Source organism: Polyodon spathula, chromosome 16 (genome assembly GCF_017654505.1).
Source record: "Polyodon spathula isolate WHYD16114869_AA chromosome 16, ASM1765450v1, whole genome shotgun sequence".
Lineage (NCBI taxonomy): Eukaryota > Metazoa > Chordata > Actinopteri > Acipenseriformes > Polyodontidae > Polyodon > Polyodon spathula.
In genome coordinates, this window is record NC_054549.1 from 4,380,177 (window position 1) to 4,407,326 (window position 27,150).

The 27,150-nt window shown below is 38.7% G+C and overlaps 2 protein-coding genes across 3 annotated transcripts in view; both read right to left on the reverse strand.

The window, feature by feature from the left end:
- Nucleotides 1–2,133: 2,133 nt before the first annotated feature.
- Nucleotides 2,134–5,043, reverse strand: LOC121328484 (kelch domain-containing protein 7A-like). The gene has a single exon (XM_041273168.1). The coding sequence runs from the start codon at nucleotides 4,873–4,875 to the stop codon at nucleotides 2,656–2,658; it is 2,220 nt and encodes a 739-aa protein (XP_041129102.1). The 5' UTR covers nucleotides 4,876–5,043; the 3' UTR covers nucleotides 2,134–2,655.
- A 7,524-nt stretch (nucleotides 5,044–12,567) lies between these two features.
- The window catches only part of LOC121329304 (immunoglobulin superfamily member 21-like), a 113,261-nt gene continuing 98,678 nt past the window's right edge, over nucleotides 12,568–27,150 (reverse strand). The window contains exons 5-10 of one of the 2 annotated variants that reach the window (XM_041274852.1): nucleotides 26,252–26,367; nucleotides 23,143–23,626; nucleotides 16,611–16,696; nucleotides 15,535–15,727; nucleotides 14,631–14,669; nucleotides 12,568–12,835 (exon numbers count right to left, since the gene is read on the reverse strand). In XM_041274852.1, the coding sequence (XP_041130786.1) occupies nucleotides 12,759–12,835; nucleotides 14,631–14,669; nucleotides 15,535–15,727; nucleotides 16,611–16,696; nucleotides 23,143–23,626; nucleotides 26,252–26,367 (995 nt within the window). In that variant the 3' untranslated portion in view covers nucleotides 12,568–12,758. Of the gene's footprint in view, nucleotides 12,836–14,630; nucleotides 14,670–15,534; nucleotides 15,728–16,595; nucleotides 16,697–23,142; nucleotides 23,627–26,251; nucleotides 26,368–27,150 lie in introns of both variants that reach the window. The other variant, XM_041274851.1, reaches the window with a different exon arrangement.

Here is a 27,150-nt window from a genome sequence, read left to right on the forward strand (position 1 = left end):
TACTGACTGCAATTTGAAACTAACAGTGCCTGGTATAATCTAACATTGCCTAATAAGTAATCAGAAATCAGCTCATTGGTTAAATATTACACAGATAGCAGTAACTGTAATTATGACACTGCAGTTTCTATAGCTGCTATCATTAGCTGCACAGCATTGTTAGAATTATAGGACAGTAAGGACTCACAGGGTTTGGATGAGAGAGAGAATCTACTGTGTAGTAAAATGAACAAAAACATTTGCTATGTATAAAAACAACAGAAAATGAATCAGTCATGACGTCAGTGAACGACACCTCTTCAAAAATGTAACAAATGACAATAAAAGAAGCCCTGTGTACTATAAATACACTTCAATAGACGGATTGGAACCCAGGCAAGATAATAGACTAGCACATTAGCCCTCTGCAATAGCTAACTTATTGCAATATTTTAATATATTAAATATATACAATTTATTTTTATTTTTTTAATTAGTACAGTATTTTTTTAATTTGTATTTTGGAGTGGTGGGGTTAAACCATTTAATCTATTAGCTTTAAAACTATAATTAGTGCAACTTCACCAAAAGTAATTCCTGGAAAAGTTAAGTATCCTTAAGCCCGTACATTCCAGTTCTGTCCTGTGTGCATGAGTTACTTCGAACAGAAAAGCTGGATTTGAAGTTGCTAACTTTGTATTCTGGAGAAATATTATCATTTATAGTAATTGTGAAATGACATTTAGTAAAGAAAAAAAGCACTTCCCCAATCATGATGTATTGAAGTTGTCGTGTGCAGTTGCAACCTTTAAGAGCAAAAAGTGGAGGAATGGAAATGCTACTACACGTAGCAAAGCTGTCAACTACATTATTAATTTGATTCTCTAATGCAGGACTTGACTACTAGTAGTTCTAATGTTCTACAGCACACTCTGTCATATAAATGCCATGCTATTCATCTCAAACACAGCAGCAGCAGAAGAAGACACGCTTCAGTCTCCTACTCAACATTTTCATAAAGTAAATTAGTAGCAAAATGTTTCCACTGTATTCAGCTCTCACTCCCACGCTACATGCAAAACAGACAAGCCAGCTCAGGACTGCTTCTGAAACCAATAGAGCCCTTGGCAACTCTCTCCACACATACATTTACAAAAATAATTAACTCAAGCTCTCCTGCACGCCCAATTAAGGGTCCTGCTTGTTTCAACCTTAACCTTGTTTTCATGGAATGAATTTTAAACAATGGTTATGGGCAATTATATATAAAGGTCTCCTACCTGGCAGCTAACAGTCTCCATTATAAATGCTCAGGGGATATTTGGTAAGAAGCAGGCTTGTAGGAAAATAAGAACAGTCTGGAAATGAGAAGAGGCTGTTCGGACAATCAAGGTCCTTCCCACCACATCATTTACACTTAGTAAGAGTATCTAATGTCATAGGACAGACTCTATAAGTTCCCACTTTCACTGTTTTCAGAACAGTTATTGTAAGGACAGGTTTTTTTTTTAAATAGTGTTAATAAACATTCTGTCTAGTTGAACAGTCCTTTGAAAAAAAGAGAACGCATTTCTAACCCTTTTAAAAACAGGTTTCACGATCCGCAAACTTGATTTCATTAATCGAAATGGGCTTTTAAAAAGCAGCCCTTTACGAAAAAGTTTCTAAAGTTTTCTGAATAGAGCCCTTTAATTAATTTCTCAATTACAATAACATATGTATATTTTTTTATTGAGGTGACCAAAACTGGACTAGCATCTAGCTGGTGTCTAACTATAGCATTACATACTCTTGCATATCTGTCCTAGACTTGTATTTCACACTTTTGGCAATGTAATATAGCATCTGAATTGCAATGACGAGATTGTAGGATACACCTACTTGGAATCTATATAGAAATAGTTGGGGCAGTCAATTTAGTGTTTACATAAGATACAAGTTTTAACATAAATAATAAGGTGTCTGACTGTTTTGCTATATAGCTGGCCTCCTGTTATTATATATATAGCTGGACTACTGTTGTATATATATATATATATATATATATAATATATATAGACTATATATATATATAGGCCATATTACTTCTTAATTAGAATTGAAAACAAACGTTCAAGTTGGGGTGTAGTGGTGGGACCCTATTCTTTGAACTTGGTGAAGACTTGTAGATACTAAAGAAAAAGTCCCAGGTTCATTTCTTTAGCCTAGAATTTGCTAATTCACTAATCATTAAGGTGTCAAAACTTTGATTCAACAATAACTACATTACAGGTGATTTTTTTATTATATCTTGTCCTTGTGGCAGTATGATAATTTTAACTCTATATTCATATTTATCTTGTACAGTACATTTTCACTTATGCACCAGTTTGAATAAATTGCAACATGAGTATCTGCTCCCTGAACACCTTTGGAAATTAAAACTACAGCAGGTCTTTTGCTAGATTAAAGAACAAATAAATGTATTAGAGTTTACATCATTTTTTTCAATACATTTCTAGTTCATTTTGGAAGTGCACAACCATAAGCGAAGAATCCAGAAATATCTGCCATAGGAGCAAAATAGATAATTATGAATAAAGATTTCTGTGCAGTTATAATTGAATGTCTTGAGGACAGCTGTTGCAACCCTTGCCACCACACCTCTCCCTGCCCCCAAAACAGAACCAACCTTTTTCAGACTGTGGTCTGCACAGTCTCCATCACAGGTAGTATTAAAACAAATGGAAATAAGACACCCTTGGCTGTAGGAAGGACTTTCAAGTCATCAGCAACAAAATCAGGAGATATCTCATCGGCTAGAAACCTCATGGTGAACTGCCGGTTGACACAGTAAATTATGTTGTCGATGGTGGTGCACTGGAAAGAGGCGGAGTAGGGCAGCCGTTTGGTGCAGCACTTGTACCACAGTTTGGCCATGGCATGGTAACGGTAGACACTGATGCCCAACGTGGGGTTGATGTCAAAGCGGTAGATGAAACTCCTGACAGCCACCATCTCAGTGGTCCTTTCCTTGCATCCAGTGATTATGCTCTCCTTCCAGGAATTGGTCTTGGGGTTGTAGCGGAGGAGGGTGAATCTAAGGGTGCCTCCAGAAACATAAATCTGTCCATTACAGGCAATGGCGTGGTGGGCCACAGCGAAGGTGTCATTGGGCAAAGGCGCCACAAAGGTCCATCTATCTGCACGAGGATCGTACCGCTCCACAGTGTAAAGGCACTCACCACCCACTGCATACAAGTAGCCCTGCAAGGCGACCAGCTTGCATTTTGGCCTGGCTTGGTTCATAGGACAGATCTCCTTCCAAATGCCAGTCACAGGGTTGTAGCAGAACACCCGTTTGGATGGCTTTAGGTCCCAATCTGTTCCTTGACAACCAGCTGCAATGAAAAGATAGTTATCCATGGTGCACATGGAGCAGCCTTTGGAGATGACCTCTTTGGGAAGGCTAGCCAAACGGTGCCAGGAATCTTTATAGTCATCATAGTAGTGGAGACTGCTTGGTTTTGCAATTTCTTCTGTCGCAGACTGGGATTTGTAGCTCAGTCTGTCCTGAGGATCCATATCAGCCACCACTAGGAACCTCTTGCCTTTCAGTCTCTGTGTCCGGATCTTCTCTCTATCATCCGCCTTCAGCCTGCCATACAGTTCAGGGTCCCTCAAGACTTGTAAGTAGTTGTCTGACATTACTTTGAAAGCTGCATCTTGAAGGTCATCTAGTTTGTGCTTTCTGGCCAAGTTCAGGGCTTGCAGGCAGTTACCCAGGTCTAGTTTACATTTGAGGACCTCCAATTCAGAGCTTCCTATGTTATCTAGGGGGATTTGGAAGAAGTTAGCCCTGGCTACCACCTTTAAACTGGGTTCCCCACCTTCAGGAAGTGAACATGAGTCTGTTAGGGAACTCATGGGGCTTGAGCAGAAGTCTTCTGATGATGCCGTCCTGGAACTACAGTTTACTGGAGTGGAAGCCCTGGGTTCAATAAAGGGAATCTGGAGGTCTGAATTATCCACAATCTGCAACATGCTGTCTTTTCGGTTCAGGCCAGAGCCTTGCCTCTCTGTAGGATAGGGCACCGGTGTTAAAGAATCCCCATTGCTGATCTCAGGATCTTCTAGGAAAACAGAGTCTGAAGCAGGGGCTAAGCTTGGCATTTGGACACTACTGCTGATGCCTCCTCTGTTGGGTCCCCTTCCCCTTAGCCTTTCCCTTTCCCACTTGGCCTCCAACTCCATCAGACAGGCATCTTGTGGCGTATGTTCCTTGTAGCGTCGGTGGACAGGAGTGGAATAGCTTGACTGGTAGGCGCTGTCATCTGAGATGGAATGAGATACTGACTCCATATAATAGTTGTACATCTTCCCACTCACCTCCATCTTCTCAACCCCTGGTCTCTCCACAACCAGGTCGCTGCCCGGTTCTATTACATCATTAATCACACGTCCATTGCTACTCAGTGGACTGGAATTGAGTGTTGATTTACCCTGCTCATGGTCTTGGATCTCAGGTAATATAGAAAGGCTGTTGTCCTTTTCAAGTGCACTGTCTCTTTTCTCCTGGCTCTGTACTGCAATATCCTTCTGTATGGACCAGCTTCCATTCACTGTATCTTTAGCTGTGCTTAAATCCTCCTTGGTCTCATGTTCCTTTTTCTCCACTACCTTCTCAGCATCCCCGGTCAGGCTTTTCTGTCGTTGCCTGAGATCCGAATTGCATCCAATACAAGACCCTGGGGGGACTGCATTCAGCGTATTGGGTTCATCCCTGGATACTGTCCTGGCCCTGGAGTTATAGAACTTGTAAGCCCAGGAGACCAGCAGCACAGCCACAACAGAAACAGATAGCTTCCCCAGGAGTTGCATGTCGAACTGAACACCAAGGAGATCAGCTAATGGCATTCTCTGAGGGATGGAATTTTCTAAAAAAAATGAAGTTAATAATTGTTGGGTGCAGTTGGGTGAGAGCCGGCTTAGACTGCCCCTTGTTAACTTGACCCCGCTCTTGCTCTCTCTCTCTGTGCCGCACTGCTTTGCATGTTTTTCCTTTCAAGGAGCGACCTTCATCTGTCCCCTGGGAGGATCACTTCTAAACCAGACACCTGCAGGATCTCAGCACTTGTTTAATGATTTGCATACCTAGGCGGAGCGTGGGTCACATTCCACCTACTGCGGGAGTTAGCTGCCGTGTTTGTTTTGTTTGTTTTTTTTGGCAAGCTAAGGCTGGTGTTTGTGTGCATATCAAAGCAGGGTGGGGCAGCCCTCTGCTCTAGTTGCTAGCAATTGAATCTAACCTACTGCCTTCCACATTACCAGCCCAGGACTTTCACTAACCACTGAGCTGCTGAAACCGACTACTTTCCACATTGCAGCCCAACAGACTCTATTGTGCTACTCAGATCCACAACCTTCCACATTGCATCATGGAGGTTTATCTAAATACTGAACTGTTCACACCTACTGCTTCCTGCCCTGGACACTATGCAAAATGTCTTAACTTATAAAGGCATGGCACGATTTTAAGTTGATGTTGTAAAAGAAAAGGGATTAGCAATCCTTTAAAGAGAGAGGCCCCTCTGGCATCAATATGGTAAAGCTCATCGATTGCATTACTGTAAAAGCAATGCAGATCTCTATTCCTTGCAAAAGCTGGGATCCTGGCAATGAAATGCTACTGTACTTGCATGGCAGTACTGTAATACAACATTTGACACAGTTTTTCTTTTTCAGTGCATGAGTCACTGTAAGTTTCTCCATGGTGGTCTGCAGATGTAACCCCCTCCCCCCAAGTCGCCAATCTCTAGCATTAATATTCTTAGCTCCAAACTGAGCGTCTTACAGTTGTGGAGATTAAAAAATATATCGCCCAATAATAATGAAACAGCGAGAACATAAATGAAAAAAAAAAAAGTTGATAACACCTTTGAATGCAATAAAGTTCATTGTCTTTGTATGCAGCATTCTTTATCTGGTTGTTCCAAGTTTCATTTCACTGTGATGCAAGGTGTTTCTAGAGCAGTAGAGAGTCTCATTGATTTACAGCCGCCTTTTATTCTAATCTCAGAAGTGTTGCCAAGTCACAAGGCCTGGGTCTCAGGCAGTCTCACACGCATATTCAAATACAATACAGCTCTACAACACTGCATGGGAAAAAGGGCTCCAGGTTATTAAGAGGGAGGAGAACTGTCTCACCAACCCGGATGTTCTTGTAAAGCTAACAATTTCTTGTTTGTATAAGTCAAGTTACCAAACCTGTTTTTGACCAATGTTCAATTACAGTGTCTCTGTTTTACACCACAGGAGCTCAGACTGAAGTGACAAATTTATTTGCAATATGTCATGGTTCTGAAGATCAGGGTGGATTGTATTAACTATGTTGAGACCAGAGTTTGTAAGTGTGTGCGAGTGTAAATGACTGTGTGAACCTGCTGCAGGATCTTACTTTGTTTCAACCATAACTTTGACTTTCCTATGACTTGATGATGTAATACAAATACTGTAATACAAATCCAACGGTGATGTCCTTAGAAAGACAAACATACAGTATGTGTGTGTATTAAATTAGATATCTTTATGGTAAAATTTGCAATAACAATTGATCATGCTTTGCAAGTGGTATATTTTTTTTATTAATTTCATTTTATTTTACAGTATATTTTACTTCTTTGTTGTACAAAAATATACTGTAGCAATGTTGCAGTAATCAATACAACAAAGTGGACAGTATTTATTTTTTTAGAAGGTTTTACCATCAGAATAATATCCCATTTTAGCATGTGCTCCTTTGTTTTACTTTCACATAAAAAAGCTCTCTGACACAAGACTGATGGCTTTTGTCCTATAAAGGGATATCCTAAAACACTTAGGGGTAGATGTACTAAGATGGGTCAGTCGCAGTGCAAACATATCGCAGTTTGCATTTTCGTTACGGCAATTCACAAAGTGCACTTTTTGTCGTATGTACTGAGAAAAAATATGTTAACGAAGAGAACCGCGATATACTAATTTAAATATTATTTGAGTCATTTTAGCGAGATCTATAGCAAGAGTTATGGGACATTTTTTCAGCTAAAATAGCGACAGTTGAGTTGTGATTTGAGGGTGACCGAAGGATAACGTCTATACATGCAAGGGTGCAAGAATCAAAATAACATTGTTTTTTGTTAAATGTAGATGTCATCTGTACAATGCATTCTGTTCTGTCTTCATTTTACCTATTTTAATACTGTTATATATAAAAAATGAAAGGCTCTTTAATCCCATCAGATTCCATAGTGGGGCCCCAACCTTCACCCCCAAAAAGCTTTTCATAAACATACAGTAGCCCCTCACTAAACCGGACATGTTTGTCCGATCCGACATAAGGAGGTTGGGTTTAAAAACAATACAATGCTGCTGCATTGTACACATTGGTGTACAATGAGAATAAAAGATCATTTTAAACTGTCATAAAAATTTGTTTTCAAGGCTTGTAAGTACACCCTGATTTTAGTGAAAATTAGGTAGTTGGGTATTCGGCTGAAAAATGCATTGACACAACTGGCAACACACGAGAAAAAGCGGACTGGGAAATGCCTGACACAATTGCAACTGTTTAAAACGTGCTTTCAAAAGCTCTTAACAGATTGATGCAATTGTAAGTATCGCAATTGTCGTCCAGCTTTAGTACATCTCATTATAATATCACTACCCAATTAAATAAATACATTTTATAAACGTGTCTTCATGTTCAGCTGAAGTTTGTGTGTAATGTAAATTTTGTCATGAGCTTTGTTTGTTTTATTTGTACGCACACAGTACTTCCAAAAAAATAAAAAAAAATAAAAAATAATAGACACCAGCACTGTCTGCTACCTACACCAGCACTGTCTACCAGGCATTATATGCAGACTTGCATGGTTCTTATGCAAATCACTCCTGACATTGCAGGTGACCTGAAGTCTTCTACAATAACTATTAGGTCACCTTAGATCTTTCAGCTCGTAAATTTTACCACCAATAACAGCTGAAATAAATTTTGTTTAAATATCTGTGAGTATTGAAGTAACCAATGAATTCACCCCAATCCAAAGCATATGCAATTCACAATATGATTCAGAGAAAATAAATAAAAAGCAAATTCACGCTCACCAGTTTTCCAATACTGTGCCATAGAGAATAAAATTGTTTCAAATAGGACAATGATTTTACTGGTGGGTGTCTGGGGTGCTTGAGGTCAAAGTTTGTTGCTACATGATTCTAAACAGACCTGTGTTTACATTGGATATGCTTACACAGAATTAGTATCAGTTACTGTAAAATGCTTGGAAAAGGTATGGTTACTCAGCTGCTACTATTGTTGGGATTCATATTGCACATAATTGCCTGTTTATTAATCTTGTCCCAATCATTGAGTATCATGTGGGCTTGTTGTTAAGCAGGCAGTGCACATTTAGAAGTAGGGAAGCAGCGATACTCTCATACTCACAACAGGCACCTGATACCTGCTCCTCGTTCAACAGGTAACTAGAGATGGGTCAGCAGATCCAAAGGGCTCTGAATAATTCACAGGCTGACCCAACAGGGCTTCCGTCTCCCTGCTGCTTGTGCATTTTTAGTGCTCATGAAACGTGAGGGACAAAGGCACTGCCAGGCTATAATAGGTTTCTCCAAGAAGCTCAGAAGGGCCACCTTTTGCTATTTAGTCTTGGGTCAAGTGTGAAATTGTGCAGTGGTTTTGTGATGTGGCTTGAGGTGCCCATTGGCTCTGAGATAGCTGAGATATGATAGCTTTGTATTGTAAAACTTGTCTTCTCTGCACAGTCCTGCTGTAACATACAGCAGTTCAAGTTTAAGGCTGGTTACTATGCTGTGTTCAATGTTGTTCTCTTTGGATGACATGGTTTGGAAGGATATTTGATTATGATGAAGCCCCTAAATGCTGTTCTGGAACTTGCTCAGTCTCAGTGAGTAATTATTTCTGGTTCACTTTCCAGACAGAAAGGAATATAGCAAACAAACAAACAATGTGTGTGTATGGAAATGCAATTTCTCAATAGAATGTTACACACTCGGGGTTATTTTTTTAAATTCTTATTCTTATCTAAAAAGTGGACAATGAATGATGTTAAGACTGAGTTCAAGCTCACAGCGCATAGTTAGCTAATCCTGTTTTATGAACTTTAGAATGCAGTGAACTTTACCTTCATGCTAAAATCAAGGTTCAACGTGGGCTTCAGCCATTGCATCTTGGACTTTGATCTTGGCATATCCAAACCTTTTTTTTAATTTTATTTTATAGCTTAACCTCATCCGTGCTTATGCGTTGAAAAGAAACCCAGTGCATGTATGTATGGATACTGTTTTTGTATAATTTGTAGTGTGTGTGTGTGAAGTCTACAGCTCAGGCATTTTGCCATGATTTTTATTATACCAAGTGGTTTTGGTTTACGTCATACCAGCAAGTGTGAATGGCAGATTATTTTCTTCAGCTGCTGTGCAGCAGCAGCACATCGTGTACTCAGGATTAGTCCAAAGAGGTTGGATGTTCTTCTAAGCACCCGCAGCAGCCGAGGTGTAGGGATTTAAACACGTTGCGCTGAAAGAGGTTTATCTCCACTTTCCAATTCAGTGTGTTTCTGGAATAATCCCACTTCAGTAATGAGGAGACAAAGTGGTTTGGCCAGCTTAAGCAAACTCTTCAGTTGAGTGCGAAAGATGAATGCTAAATGGAACAATATATACTAATGCTACCATAAACCCACACCCTTTCAGTCATATGGAGTCACAATAATATATTGTATCTGTACCTGGTTTCCCTTTCCAGACTTTCCTATTAACACAACTACAGAAATATGTGTTAAAAAATAACACTGCTTATACAACATAAAGAGCAGCTTGGTGTGGGTGTGGCATGGCACAGCTATCTTTGCTCATGCTTTCTCCTTGTTTAGATTCATACCATTTCAATCACATCCTAGGGACTTTTTAAACCTCGGAAGAAGGCCTCAAAAAGGCCTCTCAAAGTTTAGCTGGTATGTTTGAGTGTAACCAGTAACCAGCTTCAAATTTCAGAACACAGATTTATTTGCTGCTTATTTTGGAGTTCTTAGCATGTAAGGCAGTAACTCATTCCTGTTACATACAATGCTTGGTGGGAGCAAAGTTGAATAAGAGCCCAAACACTAGAGACTAGTTCATTCTTTTTCTAACTGCAATTTTTAAATTATGAAACAAGTAATTCGCTTGACATCTCCCTAACTGTTTTGTAGGTACTGCTTTACACAGTTGCAGTACACCCTGTTTTTTTATGTACATGCATTTTGCATACATTACCAACAGCTCCAGTGCTGCCCCCTTTTCAAGGGTACAGTGACTGACTGGTATTTTATTTTAAAGTGCTAATTTTTTAGATTAAAAGGTATACTTGTTTAATCACTTCTTGTGACGTAGGTTGCATGGCTGGAGTGAATTTGTCCAACAACACCCTCCATAATCAGAGTTGACAATTTCTGAGCTACAGCACTTTCTTAGATACAATTTTACGACATTGAAGTAGACAGTGCCTTTACTGTTGTTTTATCTGTTGTTCTGGTGGCTTTTATTTCAAAGTTGGCCCTTCCTTGAGAGATAGCCACTAATTTATTATTTGCACAGTTTATAGTCTTAGACACACCCATAATTCAGTAGCTTATTATGCCACTCACATTTGGAGTAAAATTAGTTTGGTATTGTGTTCTCGGAGTGGCTCTCCTGGTAAGGCATGACTAGTAAAGGCATGACTGTATAGTGTGCAGGGTGATTCATATACAGTAATTAGGGGAGTACAGGTTTGTGTCCTGGCTTTCAGAAGATGGTCATTGCTGGGGATTCCACAGGGAGGACAATCATCAGGGACTGAGTCACCTCACTGCACTACAGCGACCACTACTGGCCAGGTGCTTAGTGAGCTCAGAGCAGATACCTGTAGGGCTGTCCTCCAGGGGTTGTTAGCTCGCCATCTCCTGCTCTCAATCTGGCGGTAAATAGAAGATTGGCTTAGTGGTGGGATCAGAGGAACTGACCAGTTCTCCTAAACTGTTGCTGTGGTGAAAAAACATGCTTGGCCGCTCAAAAAATTTAATAACAAAAAAATAATGAAAAAAACAAAAAATGTTCTCAAGCTATTTTCCTGTGGACAAATAATTAATCTTAACTGACAGTCTATGTGAAAGGCAGAGGGCAGAATGGCAGGCAAGGGGTGCTCAGGTTAGGACTGAAGTTTTCTTCTTTGCAGAAGCTCATGTACGCACTATTTGTCACGTGTCACTAAATTCCACGAAAAGAGGACAAAGTGTAGACCGTAATTTTTCTTGGATGGTTCTCTGAAAGGCCTACAGCGGCAAGGCGAGGTAAAGTGGGATTTAGGATTGTAAGGCCACCTTTAATACCACATTCTGTCCCGATTTTTGCTAAGCCCCAGGATCTGAATTATTCCCATGGGTTTTAGTAGTAATCTATTAATGTACGGTGAGCCTAGAAAGGCTTACATTGCAATTGATTTATAATAATAATAATAATAATAATAATAATAATAATAATAAAAAAACTCTGATGTATCGAAATAGCTTTACACCCATTGTTTCATTGTGAACATATAAAATGCTGTTATATTTTAAAAAAGAAAACAACATTGTAATACATTATTCTGTAATAACAATAATAATAATTATTATTATTATCATGTGTAAATTCAATCTTGGAGTTATTTTTGGTTTTTTTCTAAACTGTTTCTGTTACACTTTCCTTCCAGAAAAATTTACCATTTCAAAATGCCATTGACAGATAACGTTACCAGCAATGGCAACATAAAAGCTTTTGAACAAATCAGTCTCTACTGATACAATTGTGATACATTAAGTACTGCGTAATTAATGGCATGGCGTTGGCCTTATTAAGACAATTGTGTACCTGGTTTAATTACATTGTAACATCACGGTACGAGCCATTTACATGTAATTACTCAATTATTCCACTAGTAATTACCATGCCAAAGCAAGGACTGTTTGTAGTTACTGGGTTACTACTGTGTTGATATATGGTTCTGTATGCACAGTAACTTAGAGAACTACTGATTTTTAAAGTGTTTTTATAACCATTGTAAAAGTATGTCACAGAGCAAAGAGCAAGATGAAAAATACATAAACTGAAAGAACTAGAACAGGGGTTCCAAAATTGTGGGCCGTGACGCAGTCCCAAGTGAGCTGCGGGAGCAATGACAGTCTGCCTATGTGTGTGTGTGTGTGTGTGTGTGTGTGTGTGTGTGTGTGTGTGTGTGTGTGTATATATATATAAAATAACAAAAATCAACAATAAAATGCTAATGAAGAAAAAATAAGATTCAAATGAAATAAAATAACAATTAATTTAATTAGATTAATTTTATTTACAGTGTTACAGGTTGAATTTTTTTTTAATTTGTCATTTATCCTAATAGTGGGCCCCAGTGCCCAATGCAGCTGAACAGGTAGGCCTCAGGTAAACATATTTGGGAACCCCTGCGCTAGACCACAACTGTTTATCATGCTAAACCCAAGGGAAATGAATTGCCAGTTGTATCTTTTTTTAATATATATATATTTTTAAACAGAACTAACGTTTATTGAAAGACAGGCAGAGGTGAGGCAAGAAAAAGACAAGGGGTTTGACTGTGTGGGGTTTTTTTTTGCTTTTTTTTTTACAAAAAGAGGGAAGTGTCAGGATCTCCCGCGGTGGATGATGCTGGAGCTGGATGGACTGGCTGGGACTGATGTGGGAGTCTGAACGCCTCACGTAAGCTCCAGAGTTACTGTAAGGATCAGCACGGCTGGCACCAGTCCAAGAGTTTCCATAGAGGATGCAGCATCTGGAAGGGGGTTAATAACACAAAACCTTAGAAGCAGACAATATCTTTACTCTCCTAACCATAAAGCTCTCACTGGTGCTATTTATTAAGTTTCTTTGGTATTTTCAGACAATAGTATTAATATTCTACGTGACTTTTTTATTGGACTAGATTTATACATTGAAGAATGCAATTTTTTATATGTTTCATGTGTTATTTGGAGTTGGTGATATACAGTATTAAACAGTTGCATCATAAAAGTTCTGGATTTGTGCCCAGCTGCCCACGTTCTGCAGTTAAGGACCTTCACATTAGTCATTACTTATATGGATGCCAATGACGACATTGGCCGAAATGTTTGCATAATGTGTCACGTTTTTAAATATTAATCTTTTTTTAAATGCGGAATTACATATATAATTACATACATATTATAATATACATTGAAACATTACTAGCTTTTTATTCTTCAGTGACAAAAAGTTTTTTTTCCATGATAAAAATGAAATCACTGTAAATGTGGTAAATCTCTCCGTCAGTTTTGCTTGTGGTACATTGTATTTTCTATAAAAAGATAATGAAGCACTTTCTCAGGAACAACCTTTTTTCATTTTCAAATGGATAATGTGTTTAATAATATAGTTTCTTTTAAGACATTATATTTGTAATTTTAAATGTTATGGTTTTTCTGTTTTTCTGTGTTTAACCACATTTATGTTTATTTTTTTGGTCGTTATTTTTACCGTCCAAAATAAAAAAAAGTGACCGGTTCTTTCTATATGGTCCAAAACTCATCTTATTAAATATCACACAATAGTCATTGCATGTTTAAGTCCAGTGCTGCATACTTGTTCACTACCCAGAATCATGTTCATTTCTGTGAACACAAAATAAGCATTGTTTTCAGTCCTATAACGTATTTTAAAAAATATATTTTTGAAAGGTAATTCATTTAGTTTATTTTAGTATTTATCATTGAGTGTGTTGAAGTTATAAATGCATTTTCTTTTCATTAACCCCTCCCCATCTCTTCTCTGCCACCTATCACATCCTACATCCTTAGAAGGGGATAGTAAAGAACAATAACAAGGAGAATTTCCAGGAAGTCAACGTTGTTTTTATTTATCAAGTCAAAACACATTTAAATGAGTTGCTGTCTCTGGACGTGTTCACTATCAGTATTCAGAGTTTCCGTGCAAAGATTTCTCTCCTGCATCAAGATAAGCAAACTAAAAGTAATGATGTGCTTACATAATAACTACGTTACAGGGATGTTCAACTATTACATCATCACTGGAGGGGGGTTGGCAGATGTTGTTACCATGGTGACAGATGAGGTCAAATTTGCCATCAAACATTCATTAAAAAATGTAAACAAAAGCGAACCATTTATTATCTCGCAAAACTGGCCCGAAGACAGAAAATTGATATATAGGCGTGGTTCAAGCCATGTGCATTTTAGCTTACTAACATGTTAATAAAATGATGTTCATTTAAATGATATATATATATATTTATGAACTAATTTAAAAAGTCCTGCTAAAGCTGTTAAGCAAACACCAGGTCTTTACAGGATTACCAGCACCACTCGTACCACTGAAATAGATTTTTAAAGATGACACTGTGGTAATGTTTGCTAATAAGGCTTTATTAGACCTTTAGTTCATGAATAGGTTAATATGTATATTTACCAACAACAACACAAAATGAGCTTTGTTAACAAGGTAGTTGCCAGGAACTAAAATAAAGTGGGAACAAAATATTTTATTTCGAATGACGGACAACACTACAGAGCCAAAATACATGATAAACTTACTGTTTTGATTCTTTGCGCCCTTCATCTTGCTTGGGTTTTCTGAAATGAGAAAGTTGAAGAAAGCAGTTAGTATACATGATGGGGTATGATGGGACATGATGCTGTTTATTTTAAAGTTGCTTACTTTAAACTAAACCACAGTAGTAAGTGCATTGTTTATTGCTTGTTACTTGAAAAGTTTGGTATGTAGCATATGAATGGTGAGTGTCCCTAAAGTGTTTTAGCACAGAAAACAGAAGTATGTTTTCTGAACACTTTTTTATTGCTTTGATTCTGTTTCAAGGGCAGCCCTATGCTCCCTGGTTTAGACCCTGCCTCTAACCACACTGTCACAGAAGCAGAATAATGCTGCTGTCGCTTTATCAAGGGTGTCTGCATGTGTGCTGGTTATTACATGGTGCACTGGGGCAGGCTTCCCGGAGGAAGTAATCAGGAATGCACAGCGGGTGCCGTCTCAATCTTGAGAGATTGCAGGTAGGCAACTAGGAGACATAATGTATTTATTGAGAAGCTGAGTTGCATGGCGGTTAGAGAAAGTGCTGGGTTGCAGTGTGGAAGGCAATGGGTTTGAGTAGCTCAGTGGTTAGGGAAAGTGCTGGGTTGCAGTATGGAAGGTAGTGGGTTTGAGTAACATGGTGGTTAGAGAAAGTTCTGGGCTGCAGTGTGGAAGGCAATGGGTTTAAGTAGCTCGGTGGTTAGAGGAAGTGCTGAGCTCCAGTGTGGAAGGCAATGGGTTTGAGTAGCTCAGTGGTTAGAGGAAGTGCTGGGCTGCAGTGGGAAAGGCAATGGGTTTGAGTAGCTCAGTACTTACTGTTGGACTTCAGTGTGGAAAGCAGTTGGTTTGAGTAGCTCAGTGGCTAGGGAAGCTGGCGTTTTTTGTAACGGTAAGAAGCCGCAGACTTACCGAAGACAATGAGCCGGGTGTGGGTGTCTGTGGAGCCTAGAGGATTTTGGGCCGTGCATCGATACATGGAGCCATTCAGTTCTGGTGGCACTCGCTCCAAAATCAGCTCCTTCCCATCATGCTCTGCACTGCCGTCCAGCAGACGACCTCCGACCCGCGTCCAGGTGAAGAGGGGCTCTGGGAAGACCTCGTTCTGCAGGGCAGGGGATAGAAAAGGGGCAGGCATAGACATCTAGTGACTGAAAGAACAAGTGCAAGAGAGGACAGAAAAGCAGGGGCAGGGAGCAGTGTTGCTCAGTGGGTAGAGAAAGCGTTAGGCTGCTGTATGGAAGGTAGTGGGTTTGAGTAGCTTGGGTGTTAGAAAAAATGCTGGGCTGCAGTGTGAAAGATAGTAGGTTTGTAGCTGAGTGGTTTGAGAAAGTGCAGGTCTACAGTGTGGAGATCTGAGTAGCTCCATTGGTTTAAGTGGCTCAGAAGTGTCAGATATGCTCCTATTATGTTTAGAGACAGAAAAACATAATGCGACCATATGAATTTCAACCCAGGCCTTCCGTGGATAACATATAATCAATATAAAAATGATTCAAGTCCAGAATTTTCAAAAAGGGTGTATTGATTATTCAGCGATTTGCATGAATGCACAGCTTAATCAAATGCATTCCGTCGCTTTGCTCTGTGTTAGTATGTCAGTTTGAAACTCAGGCGCTACCACTCAGATAATGATAAGTATGCGTACGTCTATGGGCTATAGAGTCTTTTGTCTGGCAGTGGTGCTAGATTTGAATGGCCTGATGCTTCTTACTTGTGGGTGCTGTAACATGACTCAGGTTTACACTATTTATTATTTAGTTTTGACTGGATGATTTTGCCTGTTGTTTGTTGGTGTGAAGGCGATCTGCTTTCTGACTCTTTAGGATTTGCCTTAATGGCTCTGTAGTGAATGTAAACCGGCCTACTTTCTGTTTGTAAACTAGCTAGTCAATTGCACACAAAATGAGCCAAGGTAATCTGTATTGACTTGAAATACTGGATTAGCTGTGTTGCTGACCCAACACACTTACCCCAGCAGATCCTACCTGGAAGCCTTGAACGACAATGCGCACTGTGTCCCCAACCTTTGCTCGGGTCGGAGTCATTATCAGCTTGGGGCCCTTAGGGGCCTCTGCAGAGGAGAAGAGAGCAAAGTTAACCAAGGCACTGTTATGACTCGACCCCTTGGTCTGCCCGTCCACAGACAGCACCGTCTTCTGCAACTTTAAATACTGTTCTAATCCCAGTGTGTTACCCCGAAGACACTGAAGCAGGAGCAAATAACAGCAGCAATAGCAGCATAATGGATCGGAAACAAATATTGCACAGTATAGAAATAAACAAGTGTTGAGAGATCTGGCATCGACTAACTTTTTTATTGTCAGTGCTGCTGAGTGGATGCTTTGTATTACCCGATCTCATTTTTCAGTGGTCATCCTCATTCATGGAACTATAATACCCCATGGCATATAACCTATTAAACCATTTTCTTTCCCTGTGGGGTACGTTTCTACCAATGGTAGCTCCATCCTGTTGTAGCTGTCCTTGACAGTACACTGTAGTGCCATTGGTGCATTGCCCCATTTGGTCTCCAGGTAGGTAAAGCATGGGGCTGGATTTAGTGTCCGTGCAAGTATGAGATATTTAATTCATTCAATGTTATTTATCAAATGATCAGACTAGGAACTCGGCAGGGAGATAATTAGCAGCTCGGCGATATGAGACAGTTTGCGAAATAATTCCCTTGTCTTTTGCATTGTGAAGTTAGGAGATTCATTTAATTCAGTCTTTTGTTGAGTCTGTTTGCAGTGTGAACAGATCAGATCCTGACCTATCGAAGGAGTCAGGGACTCTGCAGCAGAAAACAATGAAAGTCTTTTTTCAGATGCTCTCTTCAGCAATGTCTAAATTGACATTACAGCAATATGTTTATATATTGTAGTGTTTCTCTGCCTGCTGTAGGGAATAGGCAGTGCTTGTTATTTACATTGTGGATGAAATCTGTACTGACATCAAAGCATACACTGACTGGTGTGGAGGCTTGTGAGTTGTGCTTCCTGTGGTGGGGTTCCGCCAGAACTTACTAATTCAGGGGCACCCTGGAGACATGATGCACAAACACACACGCACAGACTATCACCTGTTCCCTAATTACATCATTTGTGCACTTGCTTTTATTATATATGTCCAGTTTTGAAAGAAACATGTTAGAGTAAACTTGTTATTATGTCGTGTGTGTGTGTGTGTGTGTGTGTGTGTGTGTGTGTGTGTGTATCTCTTAGGTAAGTAGTCACCTGGAAACAGGCCAGACTTTAATGCATCCAGAACGAGAGTGCGAGTCAAGAGTTAAACTCCATGTGTTTCAGCATTAACTGTGAAGCGTGTGTCAGGGGCATTGCCAGCTAACATATAAACCTAACCCCCCAATGCTATCAGCACTTTCAATACATCACACTTCTGTGTGTTTGTGTGTGTGTTACAGTACTGTTGCTGGGCTATTTGTGCACTGTCTTTATATAGATCCACCACAGCTGCAAATGAAAGCCAGGGATTAGCAGGAACTATATACACTGTGTTATTGTAATTTACTATTTTTTAATAAATAGCATTATAGTCCCAGTCTAAGCCTGTTTTGAGAAAATGCTCTCTCTCTCTCTCTCTCTCTCTCTCTCTCTCTCTCTCTCTCTCTCTCTCTCTCTCTCTCTCTCTCTCTCTCTCTCTCTCTCTCTCTCTCTCTCTCTGTGTGTGTGTGTGTCTATTAAATCCCAGGACTTAGTTTTCTTCCTCTGCTGGCATTGAAGTTCAATGATTGGATTATTGCAATGAACAATTTATATGGAAATCACTAGAACTAACTGCTAGCTTATAACATGAAGGAAAAAAGTGTCTATTGTTACCATAACTGTTTTTTCCTGTGTTTGTCTGACTAAAAGCAATTAATAATGAATAATTAACACAACTTGTGTAAAACAGTACTACACTGTCTCTAAGTCCATCTTGTGGACAAAGTGTGTATTGCAATAGGATTTACAATTTTGAATGGGTAAGAGATTGTGAAATAGATGGGAACACTCGGCTCTTAATATTATTTCAGTATTCCATAAGAACTCAATTATCAGTTCTATCTGAAATGTATTGATCGTTAATTTGTAATCAGTTAAACCCATTCATATGAACTAAATATAAAAAGAAAAAAAAGTGGCTTTTTAAAATGGTCTGCTAAACTGAGTGGTGACAGAATCCGGATTTGAATAGAGGCCTTCAGAGTTAATAAGCTGTTGTATTGTCCCACCACCCAGACCCCAAATCGATGCTTCTATTCTATATACATTGGCAGATACATTGAAAAGCTGACTCCCACGTCCTGGAAGTTGCTGGTCCATCCAGAGTAAGGATGTGTGCTCCTAGCTATGATTATTATTTCTCTGGCTTTAAGCTGATTACCCCACAAATCTTTTCCAATGAGAATGGCCAGTACCAATGTTTATGTGACGACATTCAAGCACTTCAAATGAGACTGAAATTGTTGGAAACCGAAGCCTGCTGTCTGTTTCTTTAACCGCTGATGGATTCAGTACAGTACATGATGACAATGGGTCTATTTTAAGGATCTAAACAGTGGCAGATATAAACACTGCTGCTCATTAACGCTGTACAAATCCAGCTAGAGTTTTGCACAATGAGTGACTTACAGACCCGCTTATTAACATTACCATAACAAATTCAAAATACAGTAAAACAGGCTTTATGAAAAATCAGGTTTAGAAACGTAGGGGGGGGGTCTGTATTAAGATCTGCCACTACGTAATTAAAACAGAATGAATTGACACTGCTCTTTTACACAGCAGGGGCTAGACCAAAGTCATTACACCTTGCTCTTTCAAATAAGATGAACTTTTGAACGCTTTTGCTGGTAGTAAGAGATGTTTGCCGATTGGAGCACTGCTGCTAGGTATTTCCAGCAGTGTAAAAGGAAGCTCGATTCAGCCGGTCACTAGATAACACGGGCTCTCACTTCAATACCACTCAATGTAATATATATATATATATATATATATATATATATATATATATATATATATATATATATATATATATATATATATATATATATATATATATATATATATATATATGTGTGTGTGTGTGTGTATTCGTATGGCTGGCAACAAGAACTGAAGAGGCTCAACACGAGCAAGATGGATTTACTTCATTAACCTCTTTAACTGTACATTTGTTCAAAATGTTGCCCTCTTAATGTCTTTGCATGGCTGCCTGCAATGATAAATATATGATATTTATTCAATGGAAGAACCCTGAATGCTTCACTAAGAAACCGCCCCAGGGAATTTGAAAATAAACGCCCTGTTGGCTTTCTAAGTGCATGTAGACAGATTCATTCAGACAGTGCTTAAATTGCGGGGAATTGCAGGAGACATTTGACCTCCATCCCCCGCTCTACGGAGACGCTGGTCCCATTTGACAAACAGATGATTGGTCAGCCTAGTGGCACAGGTCTCTGAGTCCAGGCTTATAAATGAGAAGCTGAGTTTCAGGGGAACTGAATCGCTTGCACACACTTTCTCGTTTAATGACATTCAAGAAAAAGATTATTACATCGAAAATGAGTGATTTACTTTGACACGCAGCGCATACCACATCTCATTTTATCATTACTGAAATGTTTCTGTAGTATTTATTTTCTTTCAAAATACTGTAGCCATTTCTTGGTGCAGATGGAAATGTGGCATGAGTGGCCATTTAGAGACAGAGAATAAAAATCCTGTAATTTTGCAGTGCGCTACGTCAGCATGTAAAGCCACCCGGGTCAAAAACACGTTTACAAAAACACATTTACTACACAGCCTAATTTGACTTTAGAATTAGGCATTTAATTTGGCCAATCGGATCACTGAAAATAAAATGAGAACCAATGAATTTAAAGAAAATAGTAAGTGTAATAAAGTATCTAATTAATGGACTTGGCATTAAATAAAGTCTAGTGAAAGATGGACAGACATGGACCCTCCGAAACACGCTTCAACTGACAGTTTCAGAGCCTTTAATTCACTGGTAACCCCACTGTTACTAGCATGTAATTTTAAACATTGCGTTTAAAGCATTAACTAGCAATGGCTCAATATTTTAGTGTAAAACTGAAATAAATATACTTAGAAAAAGAATTAAAACACTTGTGTGCATTGTTAATACAAACTGACCTGTGTCACGGTCAACATTGTCTGTCTCAAGAAGTCGGTAGCACTCAGCAAATTTATATTGTAGAAAATGTAGGAAATCTCTCACCACCGTGATTTGCAATTTTCCTTATTCTGGATTTTTTAAAAGTGTATTTCATGTCTGAAATTGAAAAGATGTAATCCCAAAGGTGATTGGCTACTCTTGTAATTTTACATGACTGTAAAATGACCAGTCCCACCATAGAAAATGCCTAGTTCATTTACATTTATTTAGAACACGTACAATGTTATGTATTCTGATTGGTACGTGTACAAAATATTTGTATTAAATAACATGTTTTTGACCGGGGTGGCCTTCCATACGGCAGCACTGTATCTGAGAACGTGGGAGTAGGGTTGGAACAAAAGTTGATGATCGTGATATCAATAATTAGTTTAGTCTTGATTATTTATTGTACAGAGAAACAACCTAACAGTATTATCACTGGTAACTGAGTTGTTACCAAGAAGCTTGGTTCTTACCTCTCCAATAGTGAAACGCTTTTGTCTTAAAAAGGGGGTTGTTAAGTGCTATGTAATTAGACTGGAAATTGAGCAATTTCCTTAATTCAACCCATCCTCTATTGTTGTATAATTTTTTTTTTTTAAATAAAGAAGACAGAAAAAACTGCTAACTTGGCAGGGGGTGGGGATGGGTGTCACAATTAATAGGAGTTCAAACTTGATTAAAGATAATAGAGATTATCATTAACATTTTTTGCCGATACCGGATATGATTCAAAATGTCATCATCATCATCTGACCCTGTAAGGGAGTGGAAACTGCAGTAAACTGTTAAAATATGTACGAAAAGTAAACTTACTTGGGAGCTATGCAGTATGTTTTCTTTCTTATAAAAATGAGAAAAACGTTTTTTTTTTTTTTTTTTTTTTTTAAAAACAATGTATCGTGAGACAGGATCAGCTTTGCAGAATGACCTCTGGGTAAGGATGTCTAAGTGCTGTGTTATTTATACAAGAAAAGCCATGCAGATCGGAAACAAAAATTTGCTCTCAGAGGTCTTTGGTTGAAAGCAAAACCTTGGCTGTAAAGTAAACTTGATAACATGTTGATAACAGCTGCAATATGAGAAAGTATTACTGATATTTACAGACTTAAAAAGGAGTGTGGGGTGGGGATAGGGTAAAACTAAAAAACACACAGAAAGATAAACATGCTAGTCTGGAGAGTCCTAGAAATGAAGGAAGCTCAACAATCCTTCCCATTACAGTGTTTTACTAGCGAAGTCTAAACCTCATTTTCAGTAAAGGCTTTCAGGGGTACAATATACAGAATGAAACAGAACATACAGGCATTGAGGTATGAGATCACAAAAAGAGGCTCTGAACTGATGTCACCAGACTTATCTTTCAAAAACACAATGCTAAGGCTGAGACTGAGACTGAGATGGAGGGGGTTGGCTGGTTATGAAATGCAAACGGGTCACCAAAGGTTAAAAAAAAAAAAAACACCCAGTCAAAAAATACTGACAGTCCTGATATTATTTTCTATATATATACTGTTGGCAATTTTCAACTTTCAATACAATATAGCAAGTTATTGTTAATGAAAAAATTCCAGAAATCTTATCTTGTCTGCAGACAAAGGTTTGAGACAAACACATGTTTTTATAGCAAACATTTGTATATTGAACTGGGATATATGATATGATAATGAGTTGAAGAAAGCTGTCTGCATGCCTTACTTATCTCTTGGACTTCCTAGGTCATCTATCCTGGAGAGTGAAATGCGGTGTGCATGAGTAACTAACCAGTGGTTTTCCCTAATGACTGACATGCTGTGCAGCCAGTCGCATGCTTTGAGCCCTGAAGCCACTGCAAAAGGGAAATGACCTGTGAAGTGTAAACCTGCCAACTGAGTGCTGTCTTTAACCTGGCATCATTTTTTAAATGAAAATGCATGTTATCTCTTATGTATTTTTCTTATAAAACTTCAATTGGGAGACTCACATAGTAAATAAAAACACATAACTGGGAATGGAATTCTGGAATTCATTATAACCTCTTTAAATGTTAAAAGCTGCACTATATAACTCTGTTACATGTGCATACTAATCTAAAGTATTATATGTATAACCCTTTCAAGCATGAAATATTTTTCAGTTTGTTTTCATTTGCTTTATATGGGGACAAAATCTAATCCTCGTATGAGACTATCATGCATTTCCATGTTCCATATGTCCCCATGTAAAGACTAGAAAAGTTTTTCGATCCATCCCATATGAGGACGTCCTGCAGGAAAGGGTTCACATCCTATAACGTGTGATTTCTATCATTCTTAATCAAGTAAGGCAGCTTTGTTGGTAATCAGTCGTACTCACCCAGAGTAACTTCGGCCTGCATTGGCATAGAGAGAGCCGGGTGCTTGACTTCGCAGCTGAAGAGTGCTTCATTGTCCAGCTGGGGACTGAGGGTCCAGGTGATCATGGCACGCACCTCTATTGTGCCGTCGCTCAGCGGAATGTGTGTGTGACGGAAGTAGTAGAGTGGATCAGAGCTCTGCACCCAGCGAGGGAACTCCCGGCTCACCACCGTCTCCGGGATGATCTCCGTGGCTGGGCTGGGCTCGTAGCGCGGGGCCCGGGGGGTGTAGCCTCTCATGGGGTCCTCGGTGAACAGCCTGGCCGGTCTCTCATCAAAGTCCAGCAGGGACAGAGACTTCTGCAGCTTGGTTTCGTCAAGCTCGCGGCTGATCAGGGGCTGAGGCCCTCGGGGGTCCCTCATAGTAGCCACCTGTTTCCCCCCTGAGGAGGGCTGTGCCCAGGGGATCACCTCAATCAGCTCTCCGTCCCGCTTGAAGTACACCTACAGGGGCAGCAATCAATTAAAAGGTGTCCAATAAAGATTCTTCCATTGCTGTATAATGAAGCAGTAAACTTGTGTAAAGTGTGTTTAATGGGCCATTACACTGGCACCCTTAGACATTTGACTTGACTGTCATGTAGAGAACTTGTACTCTCACTGAAGGTTGGACGTTTGTCTTTAAACCGCAGAGGTGTCCAGTCACAGTCCTGGAGGGCCATTCCACTCCAGGTTTAATGGTAAAATTATACCATTAACTACTTCAGAATCTGGATGGAGGTTTAATTGGTTCAATTAAACAACTTAGAACTTAGTTGAAACAAAGTCCAGGAGTGGAATTGTCAACTTTGGCCACCCTTGGTTTAGCGGTTTGCGTCCAGCTCTTGTTTCTCCATTCAGTGTGATGAAATGCCCACAAGTTGTTTAAATTTTTTATGAGCCAGTAATGGATCATATTTCAAGACCTACTCTTTTAATCTAATGCTTGAGGGACAAATGTTTTTTTTTTTTCTTTTCCATTTGTTTTAATTTGTAAAATTTGTGTTTTAAAGTCAAATTTACCTAACCTTCTCAGAACATTTAAAATTAAAAATAGCAAGAGAAAAGCCTGAGGAGGATCAGAAAAATCAAAGCCGCGCTCGCCTCAATTATTTTTAAATCATGTTCAGCGCAGGTTTTAACATTTGTACCCAAATGACCTTCATCTGGCTTACAGGGCTTCATCAAAAAATCCAGCAATTTCATTTCGGAGCTTTGCAGGTCTTCAATAATTCACTCTTTTATTTAGTTTGGTTTTGCAAAGAAAAAATCTAATTAATTAGGACTTTGAGGGTTGTAATTTTAAAAGTGCTGAAAGCAAGACAAAAGTCAAACAAAAGGAGAAAAAAAAAAAAGTTTGCCTGACAAGGTTGTTCCAACTGTGACCAAAAAAAATTAATAACATCTGCAGTTTTTTTTTTTAACCCCTTAAGGAGTACTGGGCTATGCAGTTACACCTAGCTTACTAAAACATTAACAAGTGTTTATTATCTATTGTGATTAGGGGTTAGGTAATATATTGTATAATAACCTGTAAATAAACTCATATCAAAACCTATTCAGTAAACATCCGATCCCTACTTTGGGAATATCAACTCCAAGACGATTATATTACCGAAACCGATTCCATTTGTTTAGAAGCATTTTTAAAGCATTTTAAATATGCTTTTAATTAGTTTATAAGGTAACACTTTACATTGTGTCTCTAATTACTGTGTATTTACACAGTAGTTACTTAGTAAATACATACTAATTACAATGTTATTATGCATAGTTACAATGTACTTAATGTGTACATCTTATTGCACAATATATGTAAATACACAATTGTATCAGAAAAGCAAAGTGTTACTATTTATAAATAGGTTACTATATATTAATACACAAAATGAGGAACATTTATTAAAGTATTAATAAACTAGTTATTGACAGTTAATAAACAAACAAACAAAAGAAGTCCCTTAAATTTAAATAAATTGCTCTTACAATGAATATTGTAGCAACAACATTATTGGAAGTTCATTCATGTTTTGATTTATACCTTTTCAAATTTTCAGATTTTATTTTTACTTTCTTAGGTGCAGCACATTTATTTTTGTTCGATGGAAGTCCCTTTTCTGGCCATTCACTTCCTGTGTAACAGGTAATAGGTTCCCACGACACCACAAGTCCTCCAGGTAGCATGGAACCCAAGTTTAAGGCTCAGGTTGGGCACTATAAACTGTAACACAGGAAGAACGTAAACTTATAGTGCTGTAGCAGGACAGTAAAAATGTGCTTCACCTGAGTAAAATAAAGCCTGGGAAAACCAAAAGGTTAACAGCACAACGCTGAGGGACTTGTAAGACTAGATCTTATGCTAATAAGAAGATTAATGCTTTATAAAGTCTTGGTAATTACACCTTTTTAAGATATTTAACTTTTAATCATTTTAATTGCCTATACAGAATCAAGCAGCAACACTGATTGTTATATCTCCTATAAGCCTCATGCATTTGTACAGATTAAGAAAGTTATATAATAAATAATTTGTATCTTACTCCCTGGTTTGACTCATGCTTTCTCTTTAATTTCTGCATGTGGTATTTTAAAAACAACATCTCTTTATGCGCAAAGTATTAATGATCTTGTGAAACTGATATGCTACATTGGTAGAATTTTCACATTATTGTACTTAGCTTGAATCTCTCAACCCCAGTTAATACAGTGTCATGTCCACAATCTGGCCAATAGTCACTCCAGTGATTTCTTTTGTGCATTTCTGTCTGTAAACATATGTAGAATGCCAGCGAAGGTTCCATTTAGAGTTATAAAAAGTGGCAGTTAGAACTGCTGCTGTCCAGATCCATTTAAGAGACCTAAGTGTGCTGCAGTATGAGGACACATGTACAATATTTGCTCCAAATCTATTGTGTTGCCATTTCAGGTAATGGTGTGGTCTGCCAGAGTCTCTTTATAAGATACAGGTATCCCAGCTGTACAAAGCTGTGACATTGTTATGAACAACACTGTAACATAATTGTACTGAAAGATAACAGGGTCACACATTCAAATGACTGCCTTTTTTGCGACCCTCTTTTTTTGCCATACCGTTGGTGCAGGTTTCCCCCCAGAAACGATACAGGTGAGGGTGAAGTTCTGGGCTTGGTATCGACTAAAAGGTGCTGGCGTATCTGCTGCCACCACTGAGATCGAGAGAGGTGGGGCTGGAAAGAAAGAAACAAATGTTACCATACTTAATATATACAGCACAGCAAGCTTATTATTCTGTTTGATCACATTCTGTCTTACACACAAGTGCTGCACATGCTGCAGTTACTCTATAAATAATGTCTTATTCTGAGTATAGCTTTTCTTTTGTTAGTTCAAACTTTTAAACATGTTTATTCCTAATTACAGACTGTGCAGGATCTTTCAGCCAATCAGAGCACATGTTTCTCCTTCTGTATTCCGTGCCACTGTCAGTTTTTATCATGATTTATTCTACACATCAACACGTTGATGTCATCTGCTTAAAAAAATTATACCAGAGGTACCTTTTTGAATTCCATTCAACTGCAAAGTCCATTCCACACCGTCCTATAAGCCTATAACAAACCGTTGGTTTTAAGAGCAGCTACAATTCTTCCACGTGCCTAAGAGATAAATGTGCTTTATAAACATCGCCCTAAACGCTTAGTAAATTAAATGGCAACTATCCCTCCAGTGCACCCTCGGTGTCTTGGCCTTGGTGTGCATTGTGACATAGACAGATTGTCAACTGAACTGCAGGATCCAGCGGCTGCTGCCAACTTCCATCACATCCTCTGCCAGCTTCAGCTCTTTGAAATTTTCATCACTTGTTTATTACAACGCTTCTTAATTGATTTTTTTTTTTTAAACCCACTTTAAGAGTGAGTAACACAGAAATTACATTTTAATGGCTTTTTTTACAGCGCTCCTGATTTGTCATAGTTACACGTGTTTCTCTATTCCAAGTTTTTTGCATT